At 60.2% G+C, this 22053-nt stretch overlaps 2 protein-coding genes across 10 annotated transcripts in view; one reads left to right on the top strand and one right to left on the bottom strand.

The window, feature by feature from the left end:
• SPRYD3 (SPRY domain containing 3) overlaps nucleotides 1-19065 on the top strand; it is a 33272-nt gene extending 14207 nt beyond the window's left edge. For all 3 annotated transcript variants that reach the window (XM_067529547.1, XM_067529546.1, XM_067529545.1), the window contains 5 exons: nucleotides 6067-6216; nucleotides 8496-8553; nucleotides 14706-14825; nucleotides 15532-15686; nucleotides 16562-19065. In XM_067529547.1, coding sequence (XP_067385648.1) covers nucleotides 6067-6216; nucleotides 8496-8553; nucleotides 14706-14825; nucleotides 15532-15686; nucleotides 16562-16696 — 618 coding nt within the window. In that variant the 3' untranslated portion in view covers nucleotides 16697-19065. The remainder of the gene's footprint in view (nucleotides 1-6066; nucleotides 6217-8495; nucleotides 8554-14705; nucleotides 14826-15531; nucleotides 15687-16561) is intronic.
• A 1140-nt stretch (nucleotides 19066-20205) lies between these two features.
• The window catches only part of TNS2 (tensin 2), a 48382-nt gene continuing 46534 nt past the window's right edge, over nucleotides 20206-22053 (bottom strand). For all 7 annotated transcript variants that reach the window (XM_067529742.1, XM_067529744.1, XM_067529748.1 and 4 more), the window contains one exon: nucleotides 20206-21670. In XM_067529742.1, coding sequence (XP_067385843.1) covers nucleotides 21529-21670 — 142 coding nt within the window. In that variant the 3' untranslated portion in view covers nucleotides 20206-21528. The remainder of the gene's footprint in view (nucleotides 21671-22053) is intronic.

The following is a 22053-nucleotide window of genomic DNA, read 5'->3' as shown; positions in this document are numbered from 1 at the left end:
CAGACAGTGGCCAGCACTAGATGCCTCAGAGACAGGGGTAAAAGTAGGCAGACGGCATAATCTGCCCACCCAGGAGAACCCTAACCTTGAGATTGAGTTTGGCTTCACCCCTGAAGCATGAAGTTCTGTCTCTCCTTCCAACACTTTGTTTAGTACTGTCTGTTTTAAATGGATGTCCCAGTTATCCAGATAAATGCCCAGTCCCTCTTTGAATCTTGCTACATTCTTGGCCTTAGCAACATCCAGTGGCAATGAGTTCCACTGTCTAAGGCCTGGTCTACACTTACCTTCAAATTCGCTGGGGTGGGTTGCAGAGCAGTGCTGCTGATCAGCGGGCTGCAGTGACCAGCACCCATCCCCCAGCAGTGGGAGGGTGCGAGAGGAGGCGTTTGGGGTGGTCCGAGCAGTTCCAGCCAGAAGTGTGTGTCGTCAGCACCCCTTCCTAGCGCTAGTCCCGGTAATTAGATCTGTCGTCTTTTTGATAAGCTAACCAGCCTGAACTCTGTCTCACCGGAAGACATTTTTTCCCAGCTCATAAATCACTTTTGTGTCTCTTTGCTGCACCCGCTCCAGTTTTTAAACCTCCTTTTTAAACTGTCGTCACCAGCCCTGTGCTCATTATTCCAGCGCTGGTCTCAGAGGTGCTTAATTAGGATCCCAAGACCAGCCTGCGAACTTGGTGCTGAGGATCAACTGTTGCTCCTGCTTGCATCCTGTTGCTGCTAGGGAAGGAAAGCTGAATATTCTAACCGCCGTACACGCTGCAGGCCTTTCCATGCCAATCGTCATAGCCGTGAATTTGGAAAGAGCCCGTCCACAGCTACCCTCGATACCGTTTGCTTCTTAGACGTGTACGTTTGCCGCGACGGTCCCAGAAACGCCAAGGTTGTATCAGGGTTTGATAACCATTAACTTCTTTAAAATCTCTGGAGCTTTTCATTAGGGGGTTTATTACGGTTTTGCGGAGTGTGATTTTTTTTCATCGCTGAACAATTTGTGGGTCCTAGAAGAAGAGCCCTAGCCCTGCGGCATCCTGCAAATTAAAGAACCAAGCCTCTATAAAAGATGAGGCTGCACATTTTGTACTGCGGCTTGATGCTACGATGAAGGTTATGGCCAAGATTTTCAGCCAGGAGTGCCTAAAATTAAGCACCCAAAGTCTATATTTAGGCAGCTGACTAAGCGTCCGCTAGGGGAAGGATGGCCTAGTGGTTAAGGTGCTCACATGGGACTTGGGAGACCAAGGTTCAGTTCCTCACTTTGGCTGTGATTTTCCCCACTGATTTTTTTGGTGGGAGTTAGGCACCCAGCTCCCATTTGGGCCTTTGATGAAAAAATTCCCTCTTAACCTCTCACTGACTCAGTTTTCCCATGTATATGGGGATAATAGCACTGCCCTGCCTCACAGCAGGGGTGGGCAGATAAATACACTAAGGATTGGTAGGTGCTCAGAAACTGTGGAGATGGGGCCCAGATATTAAGTACTTAAGGATATTTCAGCTCTTTATAAAGGGGGGGTAGTGCCATTGTCATGTAATAGGTGAGGAAACTGAGGCACAGAGCGGGGGGGGGGGCCTCTTGCCCCAGGGCAGTAGCCGAGCCAACGTCTCTGAAAACGATTAGTGATTTTTTGCATGTCCAAGCTGCTAATCGGAGGGCCTGGTTTCCAGGATATGGATGCTTGGGACTTTCTGAGAATTAGGCCCCTCTAGGGGGATGCACATTGAGGTGGGGGGGAAGCCCTCAAAATCTGTAGTCATTTGATGGCCTGGCACATGATTTTCAAATTCCCTGTGCTCTGCCCACTGCCCCATGCTGCCTTTACCTAATTTTAATCCTTTCCGACAGATGCTATGTCTCAGATTCCAATTAGCAGGAAGGGGTGATCGGTGAAAAACACCTCTCCCCTTGGGCCGCCCTAGAAAGGAAGATTGCAGACGGTTCCTTTCCATCTTGCCACCCTTAATGCAGAATAACTTTGTCCATGCTACATTCCCCCTCTTCCCCGTCCCCCGCTCCCCCTCAGTCCCTTGAATCTCTAGCCAGGGCCTTTCCGGTTAGCTCCAGACTGTCAGGAAATGATAGTGCACATAATTCACATTCTTCTTTCGGACACTGGTATTATTGAAGGCCCTTTATGAAAGGCCTGCTGTGGGTTTGGGCGCTCCGGTTGGTTGGGGAGGGGGAGGTAGAGGGCAGATTTACCATCTGTCTGTCTGTTCTGAAAAGCTGGTTGTCTTGGAATTTTCGTCGTCTGAGCCGCAATCACCCCAGGCCATCTCCCTGCACGTGGTCCCCAGCCCAGGGAATTGCACGGGCCTCTTTCTTTTTCCAAACCCAGCTGCCAGCTGGGACACGTCCGTTGAAGGGAGGCTGGGTGCCCTCTTGAGAAGCACTGCAGGGATTATGGGCTGATTTTTTTCCCCCTTGCCTCCCTCCCCTGCCCATTGGCAAAGATTTCTTAGGGTTGTCTATAGTGGGACCCCTTGGAACCGTCATCCATCTAGTCAAGACCCCGTTTAACAATCGGAGAAAGGCAAGCTGGGTGGGGGCCCCCTCCTGCCACCAGCTGCTGACCCCCCAGGTTGAGAACTCCATGGCCTAGGGTACCAGCTGGCATGGCACCGCCTTTCCAGAGTGGCTGGTCCTCCATCCTTCCAGTGCAGTCACCACGGAGCCAGCTCCTGAGAGCAGTTGAGCGCCCCGCATCCAAAGAGAAGGAATCGCACGTGCCCCTTGCAGCTTGGGATCTGCTCCATTGTGCTCTGCGATGGGAGGGCTGCAGAATTACCGCTCTTTAAGGCCGGAAGGGGCCGTTTATGCTCATCTAGTCGAGCTCCCAGCCGGGCCCGAGATCCTGGGGGCTGAGGAAGACCCAGGAGTCCTGTTGCTCGCTCTCTGAGTCAGGATCGCATCTGAGCCGCGTGGAAGACACGAGGCAAGCCTTACGGGTTGCAGCTCTCCCCGTTGTGCTGTCGTAGCCTCTTAGCACGGGGAGCGTTCCGAGCGCCGCGGGAGGCAAGGCAAACGTTGGTCCCCTGTAGGGGTGTGTGGCCCTGGAATGGGGCACGAGGGAGGCCGGATGGTGCTGGGGGGGGGGATTGTATAGGCCTGGGAGGGGTCCCTGCTGATGTTGGATGGCCCAGGGCGGGGCTGGATGGCGTATGCTGGCAGCCGCTGCTTAGCGAGTCGGTTATTCAGCTGATCCCTTAATAGTTAAGAGCCTAATTAAAAAGGGATTAAGGTGTTTTGTGGGGGTGAATCTCCGCCTCTGCTGTTGGTGCTGCCATGGTGCTGGGTAAACACAGTGCTCCTCTCACATCAGCGGGCGGACGTGCACGCCAGCACCTTCTCTGGGGCAGGTTGCAGCCATGGGCTGCCGGTGTGATGTTCCCGTCTGGAAAGGCCTCTGGGGCCAGGGTGCCCAAACCTGTCCTGGAAAGGGGGGGCCTAAGCAGGCTCTGGGGAGAGGTGCTGAGATGCCAGTCCTGGGCTCTGAAAGTGTCTTCCCACAGATTCGGGGCAGCAGCAAGCCTGGCACCTCCCACGCTAGGGGCGAGAGGTCAGGATCCTCTGACCCGTGGGTGGTACCAGCTTGTGGCACAGATTGTATGGGTGGCGCTTGTGTGGTGGAGGCCATTTCCCTTCCCAGGTTTTAGGGAATTGGGCGTGGGGGAGGACAAACCACCCCATGGTCTCAGCCTGTGCCCCCAACCTGGGAAGCACCTGGAAATGTTGCCCCCTAAATCCATCTTGGATGAGGTCTGGAGAAGATTGCAGAGAATGGGAGTTGTAAACCACATGGGGAAATCCGCCCCCACTGACTGGAGGGGGAGTCTGTCTCCTGCTCCTGCCAAAAGGGGGTTCTGCCACTGACTTCAGGGGAGCCCAGGTTTCCCCCAAATGTCTTGAGGCCCCCCAGCCTTGAGGGCTTTGGAGTTGCTCTGCAGGTATGTCAGGTGTCCTGGGAGCAAACAAGGGAGCAGAGCCAGGTGAGTCGTGGGATGCAGGACGGGAAGGCTCACTGAGGCCACAGCCAGCTATTGCGGGAACCCCGTCGTGTCATCCCGGCCAGCAATGGATCACGTCCCATCCTCAGACTCCTTCCAGTGTTTGCCCCACCCTTCCTTCTGAGGGGCTGCAAACCTCCTCCTCCTCCTCTCCAGCTCAACTGAGTCCTGGCCAGTTTATTCCCATACGTTCTTGGGCCAACGTTGTCCTTTGGCTTCTAAAGTTCTTCCCCCTGCCCGGTGTAATTTATCGAGCGCTATCAGATCTCCCTCAGCATTCGTCTGGCTGAACAAGCCAAGCTCCTCCAGTCTGCTCTTGTAAGATCTTTTCTCCATTCCCCTGGTCGGCCTAGTGGCCCTGCTCTGCACGTGCTCCGGTTTGAATTCAGGGTTCCGGCCTGTAGCAAATGCTTTGGTTTTGTGTTGCAGCACATCAAGCAGAGGGAGGATTGTGTAGTGGGTAGGGCTCTAACCTGGGGATTGGGACACCCGGGTTCAATTCTGGGCTTTATCACACGCGTCCTTGTGACCTTGGGCAAGTCACTTAGCCTCTCTGTGCCTCAGTTCCTGGGCAATGGGATAATAGCCCTGCCTCCCAGCAGGGTTAGGAGGATACGTACATTGACACGTGCAATATGCCCCAATACTGCAGTGCCGGGGGCCATGTGACTCTCTGCAGTGGATCAATAAGAGCGTGGAAAAAAAACTTGCTTGGCTCTGAGCAAGTTCCTGGCTCCACACAGCTGGTGGCCCCCATAAACCCCACCCCCTCCCCTCCGTTTTTCAGAGCATTTGCTGTGTCTGAAACTTGCCCTCAAGGTGATGGCAAGCTGGCTCCTTCCCATTAGCCTGTAGGACCAGCTCCTGGTCTCTTGGTGTTGTCAGCGCCGGCCCTCAGGGAACGGCCAGGTTGCGTCTAGATGTCGCAGGCGTGTGTAACTCGCAGCTGTCGGTTGCTCTTATTGAAGGAGCCGATCCCGACAAGCATCCTTCTGTCCTAAGCTTGTTTTCTTCCCGTGGAGGAACGCTTACGGTCGCTTTCCAGTGTTGTTGCTTGTCAAGGAGTGACCCGAATTGACTTCATCTCCCAAAGCCTCGCACTGGTTTTATTTTGGTACTTAGATGGATGAGCAGTTCTCTGAATCCCGTGGCAATGCAGCGACTGAGTGGAAAAATGTAAACCACTGACCCTTTCCATGGCTTGGCAGGAGCCAGCAAATATTGGTTCAACATGCAGCCGGGCTCCAAGATGCGGATGGTGGGGGGGAGCTGAAATGGACAAGACGCTTTGAGCCTGGTGCAAACTAATCTGTCAGCTCCAACTGTCAGCCAGTTCGGGTGGTGTTCTCTTGATTCCCAGGTTTTTGACGTCGTGTATTGGACCGTTCCTCTCTGATCTCAGGAGCGTGAATAAGAATCTTCCTCAGAGATGAGCCCAGGCAACTCTGGGGAGCAAAGGAGGGTGTGAGGTTCTCTTGTTTATGACCCCTGACGGGAGGTTTGTTCACGCAGCTGCGTTTGGAGGGACAAGGGCCCGGCTTGCTAGAGGCAGGAAACAAAAGCTGATGTCTGTGAAGCAACAGTTGGAATGCCGGGCGCTGTCCAAAGAAAATCTCGTGACGCAGGGCTCGCCTCGTGAGTCTGCAAAGCTCCCGGCCTTGTAAACATCCACTTCTCGTCCCGAAAAGCCCAGATTTTGCAATTCCCTCTGGATCCCAGGAACAACTGGGACTGAAAATGCAGCTTTCTTATCTCCCTGGCTTTCCCCCCTCCCAAGCGAGATCAGTTGAACTCGGTCTGTACCACTAGGACACGATATAGTTTAACTCTCTCCAGCAGAAGCTGTTTCTTCTAATGACTCTGCCTTCCTCCCCAGTCCCAGGCCTTTTCGGGGGGTGGTTGGCTGTCCTGGGGAAGCCGGTCCTGGGTCATTCTGGGTGACCTGGGGGGAGGTAGGGGGTGGCCTAAAATAGCTGTCATCACAGGGTGGGCTGTGGCCTGTTTGAAAGGACGGAGGGGTCTCATTCTGCTGACTCCCCTTTCCTGCTCTCTGTAGCTCCTGGAGTACGTGGGCAAGGGGAAGAGCATCATTGACGTCGGGCTGGCCCAGGCAAGACACCCCTTGAGCACCAGGAGCCACTACTTTGAGGTGGAGATCGTGGACCCCGGGGAGAAGTGCTACATCGCGTTAGGCCTGGCCCGGAAGGTAAAACCACTGCAGAGGAAGTGCCCTCTGGATTTGTGTGTGTCTGTCCACGAAACTGCGGATAGGAAGGGCGGTTTGACCTGGGAGAAGGGAGACCTGGCCGCAGTTCCTGGCTTAGTCCCAGACTTCCAGTGTGACCTTGAGCAAGTCACTTAACCTGACCCGTGCCTCAGTTTCCCCACCTGTAAAAATAGGGATAATGCTCCCCTACCTCCCATCTGCGAGTGAACATGTGGGGCTCTGAGCCCAAGGTGATTAAGGCCAGATCATTTCCTAGATAACGTCCCTTGTTGCCTAGCCCCTCCAAGGGTTGTTAGCACTTATTCCCACGTTTAGGGAGAGTGGGTAGTAGGGCCACTGGCAGAGAGTCAGGACGCCTGGGTTCCTTTCCCGTCTTGGCTACGGACTCTTCGTGCGAAGCTTCGCTTTTCCACGTCGTCGTCCCCTCCCCGCCTCAGTTTCTCCACCTGTAATATGGGGACACTGATAGTGACCTCTTTTGGAAAGCGCTTTAAGAGAAGAGCTAGGGCTGATGATGATGAAGATGAGTTGATGAGAGGGAAGCGCTGAGGAAAGAGCACGCTGCGCGGCAGGCTGAACTCTGGAATGAAGGAGGGGTGTCGGTCTGTGGCCAGACCCCAAAGGAAGCTGCCCTTCCATTCAGAAGGAAGGACTGAAAATCATTAACAGGCAACAACGTGCTAGGTACGAATGGCTCACGGCAGGAGGGAGGTGTCCCTAGAACCCAGGCTGGGAAGGAGATGGGAGCGACCCCCGTCTAATCACGCTGTTCCTCGCCCACTTTTGCTGCAGCTGGAATGCAGCCAACGGGTAGAAATGGATGCTCGAGTCCAGCGGGCTCATGGGGGTTGGCCAGGTTGAGTGTGACAAGGGGACGCTGGGTCATGGCGTTGTCAGCTGGAAACCCTAAATTCCATCTACCCGCTGTACGTGTTTGGTCCCCATCACCATAGCATCTGAGCATGGCCCGGCTCTGCGTGTATTTAACCCCACGCACCCCTGGGAGGCAGGGCAGGGCAGTTTGTACAATGGGGAACTGAAGCACAGAGAGGCTCAGGGTTTGTCTACGCTGCCCCCTTAGCCTGGATCTGTGGGTCCAGGGCTTGGGATTTCTTGAGCGTCCACACCGCATTGTAAAGCGGGGTTTGCAGTTGCTGGACCCGGGTCTCCCAGCCGTGCTAACGTGCCCACGCTGCACTACGCGGCCCTTCTGACTTGGCTCTGCGGCTTGATGAGCCGCCACGCCGCAAAATGACCGTTCTCGGACCTGAGTCCCAGTGGGACTCTGGCTCTGACCCGCCCTCCTAGCGCGGTCTGAGGGCCTGTGTCCTGAGGGCTTGCTGCCCGGAGTCAGACTGATTTGTGTGTGGACAGAAGCAGGGCTTAGGCTCAAAGCAGAGTCGGAGCCCAGGGTTAGTGTGCAGCGTAGCCATGTCCAAGGTCACCCGGAGAACCTGCGGGTGGTAGAGCAGCCCCTTGACTTAGTCCCAGGTTAGTGTCCTAACCACTGGGCCATCCTGCCTGTCGGCTGGCCGGGTGATATTGCTGGTACTGGCAGCACCACATCCCTCTGAGGGATGCTACGGGACCATCCCCATCCTGTGTCCCCAGCCGCTTAGCCTTCCCGCCCCATTGCACGCTCTGCACAGGGCTGGCCTGCGGTGGAGCAAGTTGCTGCGAAGGTCCTGAGAGCATCTTTCAAACAGGCCCCAGAAAGCTGCTGCGGAGCCGGGAGCTCTGAGTCACCCCTGATTAACAGCGGTGCTGGCTGGCCTGCTGTTAGCCTTGGCAGCCTTCGGGCAGGCTTCCCTGGTGGTTTGGGATCGGTCTCGGTTCATTTCACTGCAACTGTCTAATCCCAAGGGCTTTACCTGCCGGTGAGTCATGTGCCCGGGGCAGGCCATGTCATGCCATGGCCTCCCAATTAACTCTTGCATGTGCCAAGCGCTCTGCTGGCCCAGGCGCTGACTCTCTCCCCTTCCTGAAGCCAAGCGAGTCATAGCAGCTGCTCTCAGGCCTCTAGGGCCTTGACCGGGGGATTGCAGGAGGGAGCATGCCATGGCCCCAGAGATATGGCTGCTGAGCTGGGGGGGGGGATATGTCTGACGCGCTTTTCCAGCTGGATTTTCCATCTCAGCCTGAGGCCAAATGTAAATTCCCATTTTATAGGGAAATATTTTAGCAGCTCCTGCCGCCGGGGCTCTCGGCGATACCCGGTGAAGTCATGAGACCCACCCTCCCTCCTCTCTCTGCCTTAGGACTATCCGAAAAACAGACATCCTGGCTGGAGCAGAGGATCTGTGGCCTACCATGCAGGTAAGCAAGGCAGGTCTGGAATGGGGGGAATCAAAGTCTTTGGCCACACCCCAAAGGAAGCTGTCCCTTCCCAGTTTAACCAGCCGGCTCATGCGTTCCCCCAATGCGTCAGCGTGGTCCACGTGCAGCCCCTGGCAGTCAGCACCGGCACAAGGTAAGCCACTTGGGGGACGGGATATGCGTCAAACTCCTAACACTGGTCACTCCATTTTTAGTGGGGGAGTTTTCAAAAGCACCTAAGGGAGTTAGGGGCATAAGTGCCATAGCAATTCATTCAGGCTTGGGCATGAAAGCCTGCAGGGGCTTTTGAAAATGTCTTTTACGTCAAAGGGCCCGTTGGTCATTCTGCTCAGGGGGCAGCCTCGCAGGTGTGGGGTCTGGATCACGAGTGCAGAAGTTGGTAGTGAGGGAATCTGCCACTAGACCATCAAAACAGCTGGGCCTCTGCTGTCTCAGCACATCGAGGCCGTGTGTTTCCAAGCTACCTAAGGGGCAGGGAGGTCTAAAGCTCGTTATTCTAATGGGAACTCCGCCTCTCTGTCCCTTGGCAGGTTTGCAAACTGCAGCCTGGCTTGGTTTCTGGTCCGGCCCGGTGCTCGGCCACAAGTTTATCAGCCAGGAAAGCTGGTTCATGGGCGGTGGACGAGTGGCTGCCGTTGCTTACAGCCCTGCTGGTTACGGCTGCAGTATCCGCCCGTTGCCAGCTGGTGGGGGATGATGGTTGTGCTCTTAGCTACGAGGACTCGCTCCCTGGGCCGGCTCCAGCCAGACCTGCTGCACCCCAGCAGGGATGGGGGATCAGTTATTTCCACTTGGGGCTCAGTTCATCCGGCTCTTGCCTTCCAGTCTTCTCACGTCTAAGCGGCCCAGACCCCTTTCTGCAGCCGGACTCGCCTCTGGGTCCCTGATGCTGGTTTCTGCTGGCTTTGAATTTAGCCCACATTAGTCTACACGCCCCCAGGACCAGCCAGCCATTGTTAATGTGCTAACTGACCCTCTGATCTCCTGAACATGAAGCAGCCCGCAGTGGGTCATCGGCTTGAACCTAGGTCTAAAACCGTGAACCTCTCCTGCCTGAGCTAACAGACCGTGCCTCTGTGTGATCCGACCGGCAGCTGGGGCAGTCACCCGGTGTAAGGGGGGGTTACAGTAATGTCCCCGCTCATGGAGGACGCTTCTCACCCGGCCCCTGTGTGAATCTGGGCTCGAGCGGTAGCGGCTGTGGGCCTGATAAGCAGTTGAGGTGAGGCTCGCTGGGAAAGCCAAGGGGGCTCAGCCGCCTTTCCTTAGAGGGTCAGGTGAGGTTGTGTGACCTGCAGCGTGCAGAAGGTCGGACTAGATGATCACCGTTCCTTCTGCCCTTAAAGTCTACGAGTCCAACGAGATCTGGGGCTTTCCTCTCGGCTCTGTCGGCTCCATAGGCCAGAAGCAGCTGGCAGTCTGGTAAGCCGGTCCAGCTACCAGCAGAGCTGGGGTTCTCACCTCCCACCTTGGACTGAATCGCCGGCCTCCTCGGCAGCTGTGAATTAGCTGGGAGCATTGTTCAGCCAGCTATCCCACTGTGGCCGCTCCAGCCCAGAGCGGCGCACGCCCTAGCTCGCGCTGCCAGCTGTGAGCTAAACAGCTGTCGAGTGCATGGTCTATCTGGGGGCTTGTTCCTGTGACCTTTTGCCTCTGTGGCAGTGCATCTGGCTGGAGCCTTTGGAGATGCTGGCCGCAGAGATCATTCCTGCCTTTGTTGCCCAGCACACAGGGCGTTACGTATCCAAGCTCTTCATCTCTTTAGGGGCCCCCAAGCCAAATCCCTGGGTGTAAATCAGCACAGTCAGTAGTGCTACACCGGCAGGCGATCTGGCCGGATGTGCGTAACCGCACACACACGTCTCTGAGGAGCCAATTGACAAATCACAGCCGCAGCACTTCGAGCCAGGCGGCTGCCCTGTCCTTCATTCCCCGGGGTGGGAGGCTTTGGAGCGCACGCTGCGCTACCTGCCTCTGCTGCTGCCAAGGCTCCGCCATGCTTTCTGGAAGGGCGTTGAAAAGATCTAGGCGATCTGACTAGTCTAGCAGTAAAGCTCAAAGCATTTTAGAAAGGAGGGCGGTATCATTATCCCTGGGGAAACGGAGGCATGGGGAGGGGACGTGGCTTGCCCAGGGGCATCCAGCCGGCCAGCGGTAGAGCAGGGAATAGAGCCCAGGTCTCCTGAGAATCCCAGCCCCGGTCCAGGGCTCTACCCACTAGACCGCAAGCTGCTGAGAGCAGGATTTTAACTCAATACATGGATGTTGCTCGGATTCAACCTCTCTGCTTCAGCCACCCAGTGAGCGGTTCCCAGCCCCTCGTTCAGGAGGACCCATTGTCACCCGCTAGTGGTGATGGGGGTTTATCCGCCGGTGCTGTGGTGGTGGCCTGGCCTCTTGCGGCCCCTGTTAGCCCTTCAGTCTTGGCTCTTTGCGGCCGATCTAACGGAGGAGCCGCCGAGCCCTTCTCAACCCTCGCTGGACCCTCAAGGTCTGGTCACCAGTATCTTACCGGGTCCTCTGGTTCCAAGCAGCATGGCTGGAAGCCTTGGGACCCTTCCCCAGGGATTGAAGCTACTGGGAGCTATCTCCTCCTGCTCCTCATTTGCGTTCCCGTTCCGCGTTCCCTCCGCGGACACTCCCAACCTCCTGGACCATGCTCCCTTCCTGTCTGATTAAGGATTTTTTTCTCTGTCTGACTTTTCTCTCTGAAGGCGAAGCTGTAAACGCTTTTGGTTCTTGGCATTTTCTTTCCAGTGCTCCACGCCAGGGGAAACATTCAAATTCCCATCCAAGTATTCGATCTGCTGCCTCCCAGGGCATTCCACGTTCCTTAGCTGGCCATTTCACCTTCCTCCTTCTCCTCCTTCCTGGAAAAATTCCCCTCCCACCTTTTTTCCCCTCATGTTACCCAGCCTTTCAGCGCCAGCGGCTGCTCTTAGCAGACACGGGCGCTCCATGTTACCACAATAAAGCTGCGCAGCGGGGCAATGTCCAGACAATAGGCTGGGCTGCGGCCATGCAGACGGGAGAGAGCGTCTCGGATCCATTCGGCCTGCGGGTGGATGGACGAGATCCCAGGGGAAGGTCTGAAGAATCAAGGGGCAGGAGCCCTGCCCTACACTCCCTCCTGGGCTCCTGCTTATCACGTGGCCCCCTCCCTCCACCTGTGGCGCTCTCTTCTTCCCCAGGTCAGGAAGGCAATCCTGCTAGCTCCCTGGCCACCGCTGGCTGGCGAGACGCTAGGAATCTCGTGTCTGGCTGCCTGCCTCTGCGTGTCCGACTCCAGCTCTCGTTGCTGGGTGCGGTGCCGTTCCCCGGGCTTCGGTTTCTGCAGCTCTTTGTGCCCCATGGCACCCAGCTGGCTCGGCTGCTCCCCTCCCCCTCTCTGCCCGGGATATGGCTGGCGTGAGCAGAACCAGTTACCCCGATCCGCTCTGCAGGCTGGTTCCACACCACTGTCCGGTGTGGGGTGCACATGCGGGGAGGAGGCAGCCACTGTGACCCACACGAGTACAGGTTTCCCAGCTCCCTTTGGCCACGTCCTTCTTTCCCAAGCAGCCCCAGCCAGTTGCTTGTGGCTCCAGCCCGGCCTCCCCCACCCTCCTTTGGATCCTGCCGTTTCGCTGGCGCTCAGCTGCCTGGCGGGCAGCCCCAGGCAGTCTGAATTGGGTTTGGCGAGCCGGAGGGCTGACTGTCTGGGCCTTAATAACTGCCGGAGCTTGCAGCGTGGTCTAGGGCGCTGGGAAGCAGTGGATCTGGGTTCTAGTCCGGGCTCTGCCTCGACCTGCTAGGTGAACTTGGGCAAACCCCTTCCTCGGGCTGTGCCTCAGTTTCCCTTCCCACTCTTTGTCTGTTTGGCCTGGCTGCTCTTTGGGACAGAGAAGCTCTCTGTGGGTCTGAGCCGTGTCTGGCCTACTAGGGCCCTGCTCTCGCGTGGGGCTAATAGAAACTCTAGCCACTGAGGAGCTAGTTTCCTCCCAAAGCAGGACAGGTAGGAGTGACGAGCGTGCGAGTCCAGCCAAGAGCACCTCCGTCTCCTGTGCCCCTGGCTGTCCAGCGCAGCCGCTGGCCTTCATCTTTCTGGGGCTAGCGCGAGAGACGCTCCCCATGCTCTCCGGTTATGATGGCAGGGCCCAAGGGCCAGCCGCTGTCAGGGTCCTGCGGTGCTGGGCAAGCGGCAAGCGCCCAGCCTCCCTCGACCAGCCACGCAGGTGCGAGCAGGGGTAGAACAGGCCAGCCACGTGACCCACAGGACGTGTTAGTGCCACGGGGCCGGCAGGTTACTTAGGAGCAGTTCAGCTGGAGCGGGGGGCTCAGCATCCCTCCCAGCTGCGCAGCTCACCGCTGCAGCCCTGCCGTGCCAGCCCCCGCAGGTAGCGCTGGTGCAGGCCGTGCCCGCACGGCCCCTGTGCTGTGGCGGCAGCAGTCTCCCTGGGAGGAGGCGGTTCTGGCCCCAGCTCGGCCGGGCAGTGCCAGAGCCCCGTGGCGCGGGAGTTCTGTGGCGCTGGGGGCGGGAAGGAAGAAAGGAGGCCAGAGGAGAGGCGGGGGGGGGGCGCAGGGGCTGTGTGCGGACGGGGGGCATTGTGGAGAAGGTGCTTCTATGGAGCTCTTCCCTTGCGCCCCTTGGGTACCATGCATCGGCCACCCCTGCCTCACGTGGTCTGTTTCCCTCGGGCCAGCGGGTCGATTATCCCGCCCGGGCCCTCGTACTCTCCCCCCCTCCCCGCGGGAGTCGGGGGATCCCTTACAAGGCCCGCTCGCTCTCCGCTGGCCCGCGTCGCGTTTCGACACCGAGGAATGTTTGCACAGTATTATTCCCAGCTTGGGTTTCCCTGGCAACGGGGAGAAATATTTACCGCCCCTTCGCTGGGCGCATCTTCCTTGTTTGCTGAAACAAAACACGCCAGGCCCCCGCCCTTTGCCTGGCCCACGTGCCTCAGGGCTCCTCGGCCCACGCCCACGAACGAGCTGCAGGGCGCAGCAGGGCGCAGCAGGCTCTCTCCTTTCCCCCCTACCTCCCCCCTGCCCGCCGTTCATGTGGGCTCCCGTGCGCGGCTTCTCCCCAGGCCCCCCGATCTGTTCTTTCACACGCCAGAGGCCATTTGGCATGTGGCCGCACCCTGCGTCAGCTTGTCTGCAGCACCCCCGGGCGCAGCGGCTTCACGCCATGGGGTCTCGGGGCAGAGAGGAGGGCCTTGCGCTGATGAGTGCGCAATCAGCCCCCCCCCCCCCGTGGCTGGTCCGTGGCTCAGGAGAGGCGAGGATGGGGTTGGCAAGGGAGTCAAGCCAGGCAGGGCCGAAGGGGTTAAAAGCGAAGGGCAGGGCGAGGGCTGGCACGGTGCCCATGGAGCGATTGCTCTGCCCGGCCTGTGGGTGCTCACGCTGCAATTCACAATCTGCACCGGGGTAGACCCTGGTACAGATCCCATGGGGGGAGGGCAGATGCAGCCCATCTCTCCAGCTGCTGGGGACGGGCTGGTGAGAACCCCCCCCCCCCCCACGATGGGATCCCTCATTGCCAGCAGCTGGTGCAGGTCTGTGGGGCGTTGCAGGACCGGGTCTGTCCTCTCCTCTACGTAGCAAAAGGCCCAAATCCCCTGGATCGCTGCCTCCCCCCTCCTGTATCCCAGCCCCTGCGGGCAGCTGTTAACCTGGAGCATCTCCCCCCAGAGCACCACGCCCCTAGGTGGGAATCAGCCCAGAACTTTTGCAGCCAAACACCTGGCGCTTACCAGGCCGAGCTGGGCCTCCTCCACCAGTCGCCGGCTCACAAATCTCCATGCGGCCCAGCTGCTAGCGGGGGATAGAGAGCCACGCGCTGCGGGGATCTACTCACACCCCCAGCCTGGCTCTGATGGCGCCAGTGCCCCGTGGAGGAGGCTGGGAGCTAGTCTCATGCCCTCTCACACTGGTGGATGTAAGGTTCTGCTCACGTGCCCCACAGACAGACAGCACGTCGGCCGGTGCAGACCAGGGGTGCCACCAGGCTGGAAACCCGGCGCGTCCTGTCAGAGCAGCCGTGGACTTGGGCATCTCTAGCAACGTGGAGATCAGGCATCGTTCCCCTTCCTGGGCCGCCTGGCCAGGCCCGCCAGCCTCACCGGCTCCCCTTTGCCTCTTCCTCCCAGATGACGGGAAGATCTTCCACGGGAGCGGAGTGGGCGACCCCTTCGGGCCACGCTGCTACAAGGGCGACATCATGGGCTGCGGGATCATGTTCCCCCGGGATTACATCCTTGACAGCGAAGGTACGTGAGCACTCGTGGCCGGGGGAGGCGCCCTCTCAACCAGCCCCCTCCAGCTCCATGGCTGGGGCTGGCCCCGGCCCCCGGGGACCTGAGATCCAGCCCTGTAGCAATGAGGGGATGCGTCCAACCCCCCTGAACCTGCTGCCTGGCCCCCTCCCAACCAGTCCTCCACAGGGGTGAAACAAGACTCAGAGTAGCAGGGTGTGTGTGGGGCAAGGCAGCGTGGTCTAGTGGTTAGAGTCGGGACGCCAGGGTGGCGTCTGTGGCTGTGCCACTGTCCCAGCTGAGTTGTTTTGCCCCCTGCACAGGCCTTGTGGGGGCAAGGGCTGGCGTTGGAGTGGCACCCTGGGCACTAGGCGGCACTGGTCACAGGGGATGCGATGGAAGGAAGGGAGATGCCTTTGCTGGGGCGGCTGGATGGACGGGGCTGAGCGGAGGACGTGTGGTAGCAGCTCCCGGGAGCCTGGGGGGACCCTCGGGGGGATGAATCTGGATCGTGCCTCCGGGTGGGTCCTTGGGGGGTCCTTCCATCTGGAAGCAGGAACCGCTGCTGCCTGAGCTGAAGGTCCCAGCCCGTTGCAGAGGCCTCCGCGGGCTCGCGGACGGCCCTACGGAGTGCAGCCACAAGAGGGGGGTGGCGCACTGCCCTGCGTGGGTACCACCAACCCCTGGGGTGACGTGGCTTCCCCTCCACCCCCCCCCCCAGGCGAGAGCGACGACAGCTGTGACACCACAGACGTCAAGCCCAAGTTGCAGGGCGTGCGGAACGTCCTGTACCTGCACCAGGAGGCAGAGGAGGAGGAAGAGGAGGAGGAAGATGGGGAGGAGATGGAGCAGGAGCACGAAGGGAAGAAAGTGGTGGTAAGAGCTGGGCTTTGTGGGCTCCTTGCTGGGGGGCTGGGGGCCGGGCTGGGGGGCCAGGATTGCTCGGGGGGGGGGGGGGGCCTTAGGCAGATTAGGGCCAAGCTAAGGGGCCGGGGTGGCTCAAGGGAGGGATGTGGTGGAGTTGGTGGGGAACAGGCCGGGGGAGTCAAGGGTAGTGTGGATGTCTTGGGGCTGGAATGGCCGGGCACCAGCCGGCTGGATTTCCTTGGCCAGAGGCCCCCCCTAGTGGCTGTTTCGGGTAGTGCTGCAAGAAACTGGCTTCCTTGCCGTGTGGGAGCCTCGGGGCCTGACCCAGCCCCACCCCAGCCACGCTCGGTTCCGCGGCTGGCTGGGGCCTGGGGTTGGCTGTAGACATGCCTCCTGTGCCGCCGACTTGGGCTGAGCTGACACCTGCACTCGTACGCGCCTGCTGGGCCTCCGGCCGGCTGCATCGGCAGGATGTGCTCCGACCACGCCCTGGGGGGAGGTACAGGGTACATAGGGCAGGGGGTGGCTACAACAGCGGGCCGAGGGCCTGTGCAGCATTCGTTGAACAGAGACGCGGGCTACAGAGAGCACACGGCCCGGGGCAGGCTGCACACGGCGGAGCTAGCTGGCCAGGGGGCTGGGAAGCGTCTCCGCAGACAAAGAGGCGGGCACCTGCGGTCGTTGCGGGTTGGGTTAGTTCCAGCAAGCAGCCGCGGCTGAGCGGGTACCTCCCAGCGGAGGTGGATCCCGTGGCGGTACCAGATTTGGTGGAGGTGGGGGATCTGCATGGGGCCCTGGAGTCTTGGCTTGGAGGGAGGGAGGGGGGGCCGTGCTGCAGTGGTGAAGGGGTTAACAGCCCGCGGCGCCCTCCTGTCTTCCCCCAGGTGTTCTTCACACGCAACGGGAAGATCATCGGCAAAAAGGACGCGGTGGTGCCGGTCGGCGGCTTCTTTCCCACCATTGGCATGCTGAGCAGCGGGGAGAAGGTCAAGGTGGACCTCCACCCTCTCAGCGGCTAGGAGACGCGGGGCAGACCCCGCCTGCTGCCCTCTCGTGGGGTCCGCGCCCTCCATCACTTCAACCCCTCCGCGCTTTGAGCCCCTGCCTGCAGAGGGCAGCGCTTTGTGGCCAGCGCCGCCTGTATTATCCCGGCTGGCTCCGCCCGGGCCCCGCCATGCCCCGCCGGGCCCTGGCGCCGTCAGGGTGGCAGGAGGGAGCCCTGGCATCTTCCCAGCTCTGTCCAGCGCCAGCCCCGGCACGGGGCAGCCTGCCGCTGTAGCAACGTGCCAAGCCTTGGGCCCAGCCAGTCCGTCTCAGTGTGGTGTGTGACACGGTGATGGAGGTGCCGCCCGAGCCCCAATTTCCCCTTGCCCCCAGCTGGGCGAGATTCCTCTTCGCTTTAACTTCCTGCCTGGCTGCTGCTTTCCTGCAGGGGTCCCGGTCGCCGGCCACTCGGCCTGGCCCTGCCTCCCCCCTGGGTACAATCAATCTCAAATGGTCATCGTCTCGTCCGCCCCTCGCCCCCGTTGGGCCTCTCCCGTTGCCATAGATGGTGTTACGGTGCCATGGGCAGAGCCGGGCCGCCCGTCCTGGCGTGCGGGGGTGATGGCGCTGGGGGGGATCAGGCACCATGCAGGCGGGCCGGCGGCGCCCTGGGCTGGACTGCCTTGAAACTGCTCCCTGCTGTCCTGGGGGGTCCGAGCCCAGCCCCACTTGCTGTAGAACCGATGCCGTGGGGCATCCTCCTCTGCTCGCCACACCTGGCGATCGCTAACCCCCGCCCCGTGCGCCCCTGCCGGTGCTGGTTAGGCTGCCTTATTACCGCCTGGGATGGCCTGACACATGGTGCAGAGGCCCCAGCCCGTCAGCCAGGCTCCCAGAGTTTATTGCCTTCCAGGGCTGGGCGGGGGGAACAGACTGTGCTTCTGTCCCTGACCAGAGTTTTGTTCTGCCCCCCCCCCCCCCCCGAGATCAGGGACTGGGGGGCTTAGGGCGAGCAAACGCTGGCTGCTGCGGGTGCTGGGCCTGACGGTGCCGCAGCCCCTTCCTGGGGGGCAGACGCCGGGCCGGCGCCAGGAGATCTCAGCCGCGGGTTACTGTGAGTTGAGAGATGGGCCAAACCCAGCTGCCCCCCACCCAGCCCCCTGCGCCTGGAGTCCCCATCTTCCCTCCCGGGGATCCCCAGGAGATCTGCGGGGCAGGTGGGTGGGTTTCCTCAGGGTAACTGGGGCTTCCCCCATTAGAGGCTGCCCCTGGGGGCAGGCTGGAAACTCTCTCCTCCCCCCAGCCTGCTACGAGACTGGGCCACCTTAGTCCATCCCCCAGCCAGGCTCGGGGGCTGTCCAGCTGTCGCTCCACCCACCATGCCCCCATTCCCAGCGTCCCCGTGAACCGGGTCAGGGCCGGACCCCTCCACCCCCACTCCCGGGCACATTGACGCCATGCCCAGGGCTCCCTCTTCCTCCCCCCCCCCCCTGCTCCTCTCTTGGGTGGCAGTTCCCCAGCCTGTGGGGGCAGGGGGATCCCCTCGCTGGGCTGGAGGGCGAGGTCCTCGTGGGGGGCTGCTGCCTGGGGGGGGATTATTCCTGACGCTGGTGACTTGCGTGCCTGCCCCACAGCTCACATGTAGGCCCCGCCCCGGAGTGCTGGTGCCTGCCCCACTGTCAATGGGGGGCAAAGGATGGTGACTTAACCCACCTGTGCCCCCCGAGGGAGGGGGGGCTAATGCAGACATGGCTTGGGCAGCCCAGGGTCTTAGCCCCGGGTGGCGGGGCTGCAGGGAGAAGAACGAATGCGGGGGGCGCGAGGGCTCCTTGGTAGAGTTAACGGCGGGGCAGGTTCCCTTGCTCCTCTCCACGGCTCTCCTGGTGGGATGCTGGGGCCGGGGCTGAGCTGGCTGCCAGCCGTGGCCAGGTGGCTGCTAGCCCACGAGAGCTGAGAGCTGGAAGGATCCCTCCCAGGCTGGGCTGCTCCAGGCTGCGCTCCCTGGGCCTGCTGGGTCTTGTGTGATGGCCGTGGGGCTGGCCCTGGTGCTGGGAGCTCGTGCCGAGAAGGTGCCGTTGGTACTTGTGCTGCTTTTTCTTTGCTTAAATGTTACCAGATCTTGTGAATGTAAAAATCTGCCCCCTTATCCCCCACCCCCCTTCGCTGCCAGCAGATCGGCTAGCCCGGGGGGGGCTCCCATTGCGAGACTCTCCCCTGCCAGCCTTGCCCACCTCCAGCTGAGAGGCAGCCGGGCTGCTGCTGGGAGAGCGTCATCCCCTGGGCTGGGACCCTGCCTGGGTCCCATCTGCATGGAGCCCACCCCCTGGGACGGGGATCTCGCCGGGGTGGAGGCTGCTGCTGTCTGAGAAACTCTGGCCTTCGTGCCTACGGGGAATCGAGTGTTTTGAACCAGCCAGGCCGAGATCTTCCAATCCCTCCCCCCCCCGCCCCCACGTCTGTACATACTGAGATCTTTATACGCACTCAATAAAGATGGAGTTTCCATATTTATCTGTATCTGGCTCCTGGCGTCTTTTGTCCTGGCCGGGGCCGCCCCGTAGCTTGGATTGTCAGCAGCTGGGACCCATGGCAGGCAGCTGGGTCGGGGCGACAGGCTGAGGTTCGGGCTAGATTAAATCAGCAGTTTAAATCATGATTTAAATCGCCAAACGGCAAGCGTCCGTGTAAACCATCCATTTAACTCCACTTCTCTTTGTGGGCTGCAGTTCTTTGCTAAAGAACGGTGCGTTTGCACTGGTTTGTTTAACCACTACCATGTTGGGCTACAACTAACCAGAGCCGTGACGCTGGATTCGGTACGTCTCTGCTAGCTAGGAGGTGACACGATAACTATCCACATTTCTTTAAGCAGGTAAAGAGCTTAATGTTTTCAGAATTTTACTACCTACCGGTTTAGCACATTCGAAACCGGTGCCTGATCCAGTGCGTTTACTGACTCGCTCACTACAGCACGTGACCCCCGGTGCCATATGTGTAACGCTTGCCCTCCTGAGTCAGATGCTGCCCCTGATTCATTCTTTGTGCTGACAAGCAGCCTTGGACCCCCAGTTTTTGCTAGAGGCTCCTGAATTCAACGTATATTTTTTTATAATCTCGTCAAACATTGAAAGAAGTAGTTTAGGCCTTCGCGTGTTTTTGTCTTACATTCAAGGAGCATTTCAAAGAAAAAAAAACTGACTATAATTTAAATAAAAAGGATTGAAATTGTTAAAAAGCCATTTGTTTTTCATTGTTGCCAAAAAATTGGGGCTTTTTTCCTGCCCTGTTGAAGGCCCTGCTGTGTGGGGCTGATTCTTTGACTTGCCAGGTCCTGGCTTTGCCTCTGCCCCATGGCTGGCCAGTACCCCGGCCTGGCAGGTGGGTATTTTTCACGCCAGCTTGTTATCGGGCAGTTCCAAGGCATAACTCTGGAGCCGAGCGCATCCTTCACAATTTGCATGTGAGTGTACAGGAGAAAAAAAATACAGAGCGTGCGAAACCCGACCCCCCGACCCCCCGGACAGGTAGTAGAGACGCCTGTGACTGAAGCTCATATAAATTCTTTATTAGACAAAAATAGATCTCTTCTCTTTATTAAATCCCACCCCCCCGGAGCGAGGGGCCCGGCCTCCAGCCCCCTGCTGGAAAGCGAAGGCAGGCTGCAGTCCTTCCTCTGCATCGGAGGAAGGTGAGGAAGGCCCAGGGAAGCTGCTGATTTTATCTGTTGTTCCCTTAAACCCTCAGCTAGGGCCAAGCACGGCAGCCCCGACCACTCAGCACCAGCCGGGCTCAGTAGCAACGGCTGCCCCGGGGCCTTGGCAGACGGGAGATTGCTCGGGGGGCGGGCATCCGACCAAGCAGCCCTGCCCGCGCTGCGGGGGGAATCTCAGCAGGCTTTAGGGGCAGCTGTCTCCTCCGCAGCCAGCCGCCTCTGCAGAACGATCCACACTGCCCCGCTCAGGATTAATGCCATCGCACTCGCGAAGGACGCACAACTCTGCAGGGGGCGAGCCGGGCGCAGAACCAAGGCATCCTAGCGCTCAGCACCCCCCGGATCCCACGGCCCTCCATGAGCTGGGACAAGAAGCCAGGCGTCCTGACCGCCAGCCCCGTTCCTGCTCTGACCCCCTCGCCCACGCTGTGACAAGGAGAGCCCCGTGCCCGCCGGGGGAGCATCAGCTCACGGGCCGGGCACCCTGGGGCGGGCCCTGGCCTTGCCGCACGCCGCACGCTCCCACCCCCCTGCTCCATCAGCACTTACAGCTTCTAAGGCACTTGCCCCCTTGCCCCTCCCCCCGCAGGCCGGCCCTGGCTGGCAGGGGCAGTGGCCATGGGTGAGCCCCAGGTGCTGAGGGGGAATCTCCTGGGACCCTGCACGCCTGAGTTCACCAGCCCCAAGGCCGTCCCGGCCTGCGTCACCCCTGGGCATTAACCCCTGCTGTGCCTCCACAGGGGGAGCGGCCGAACTGGATGCCCTGCTAGGAAGGTGCCTTTGGTTTCGCTTGGTGGCTGCGGTGGGGTTTAAAGCTCCGAAGGGGGGGGCGGGGGGATCAGGTCTGGCTCCAGCTTTCCCTGGCCCCTCACTGCACAGCCCCTTCAGCCAGTAAGCCACGGCCCCTGACCCCCTCCTCCCCCCCCAGGGCCTGTGGCGGACGCCAGGTTGCCATCCGGAGCCTGGCAGCGCCAGATCCCAGGCCAGCGCTTGCATGAGGGTCGGCGAGGTGGGCGGGCCGCTCCCACTGCCCAGCCCCTGCACCCGCTGGGTGCCGCTGCCCCCTGCGAGGCCGGGAGCCGGCAGGTAGAGGGGGCAGGGCTGGGGGGGGGGGCGAAGGCCGGCACCCGCATCTCTCCCCAGCCTGGCCCCAGCTCACTTCCTGTGCGTCCCTAGCATGACCTTGGTGATGAAGTTGACGATGGCTGAGGCCGGCTGCTCGGGGTCGAGCTCCGCGAAGAGGTGGCAGACGTTTTCGCAGGGGCTGCCCTGCTTCTTCGCCACAAAGCCGAAAAGCCTGCGAGGGGGGAGATGAGACTGTGGCTGCACGGCCGGGGAGGAGGCCCCCCACAGTGCTGGCCTGGCCCCATGGGGCTGGCCTGGCCCCGCTGACCCCCAGCCCTGCTGACTCCCCAGCCCCACTGCACCTACCCCAGCCCCACAGCACCCATCCCGGCCCCCCCCCCCCATCTCCACCCTTGGGGAAACATGGTGAAATCACAAGGATGCTACAAGCAACATGGGACAAAGCGAGGCAGGCCAGCCCCAGAGCAGAGCCCTGCGGGTTACTGGACGGGACAGCGGCGTTGCTGGGGGAGGGTCTCTGTGCAGGGGTCCCTGGGTCAGAGGGTCTCTGGTGCCTGCCCCATCCCCCAGTGAGCCGTGGCCCGGCTCCGCCCG

The sequence above is a fragment of the Emydura macquarii genome, unplaced genomic scaffold, assembly GCF_026122565.2.
Source record: "Emydura macquarii macquarii isolate MOO-44397 ecotype Brisbane River unplaced genomic scaffold, CSIRO-AGI_Emac_v2 contig_2994, whole genome shotgun sequence".
Lineage (NCBI taxonomy): Eukaryota > Metazoa > Chordata > Testudines > Chelidae > Emydura > Emydura macquarii.
The sequence above is the reverse complement of the archived record's forward strand: the minus strand, read 5'-3'. Positions and strand labels throughout refer to the sequence as shown.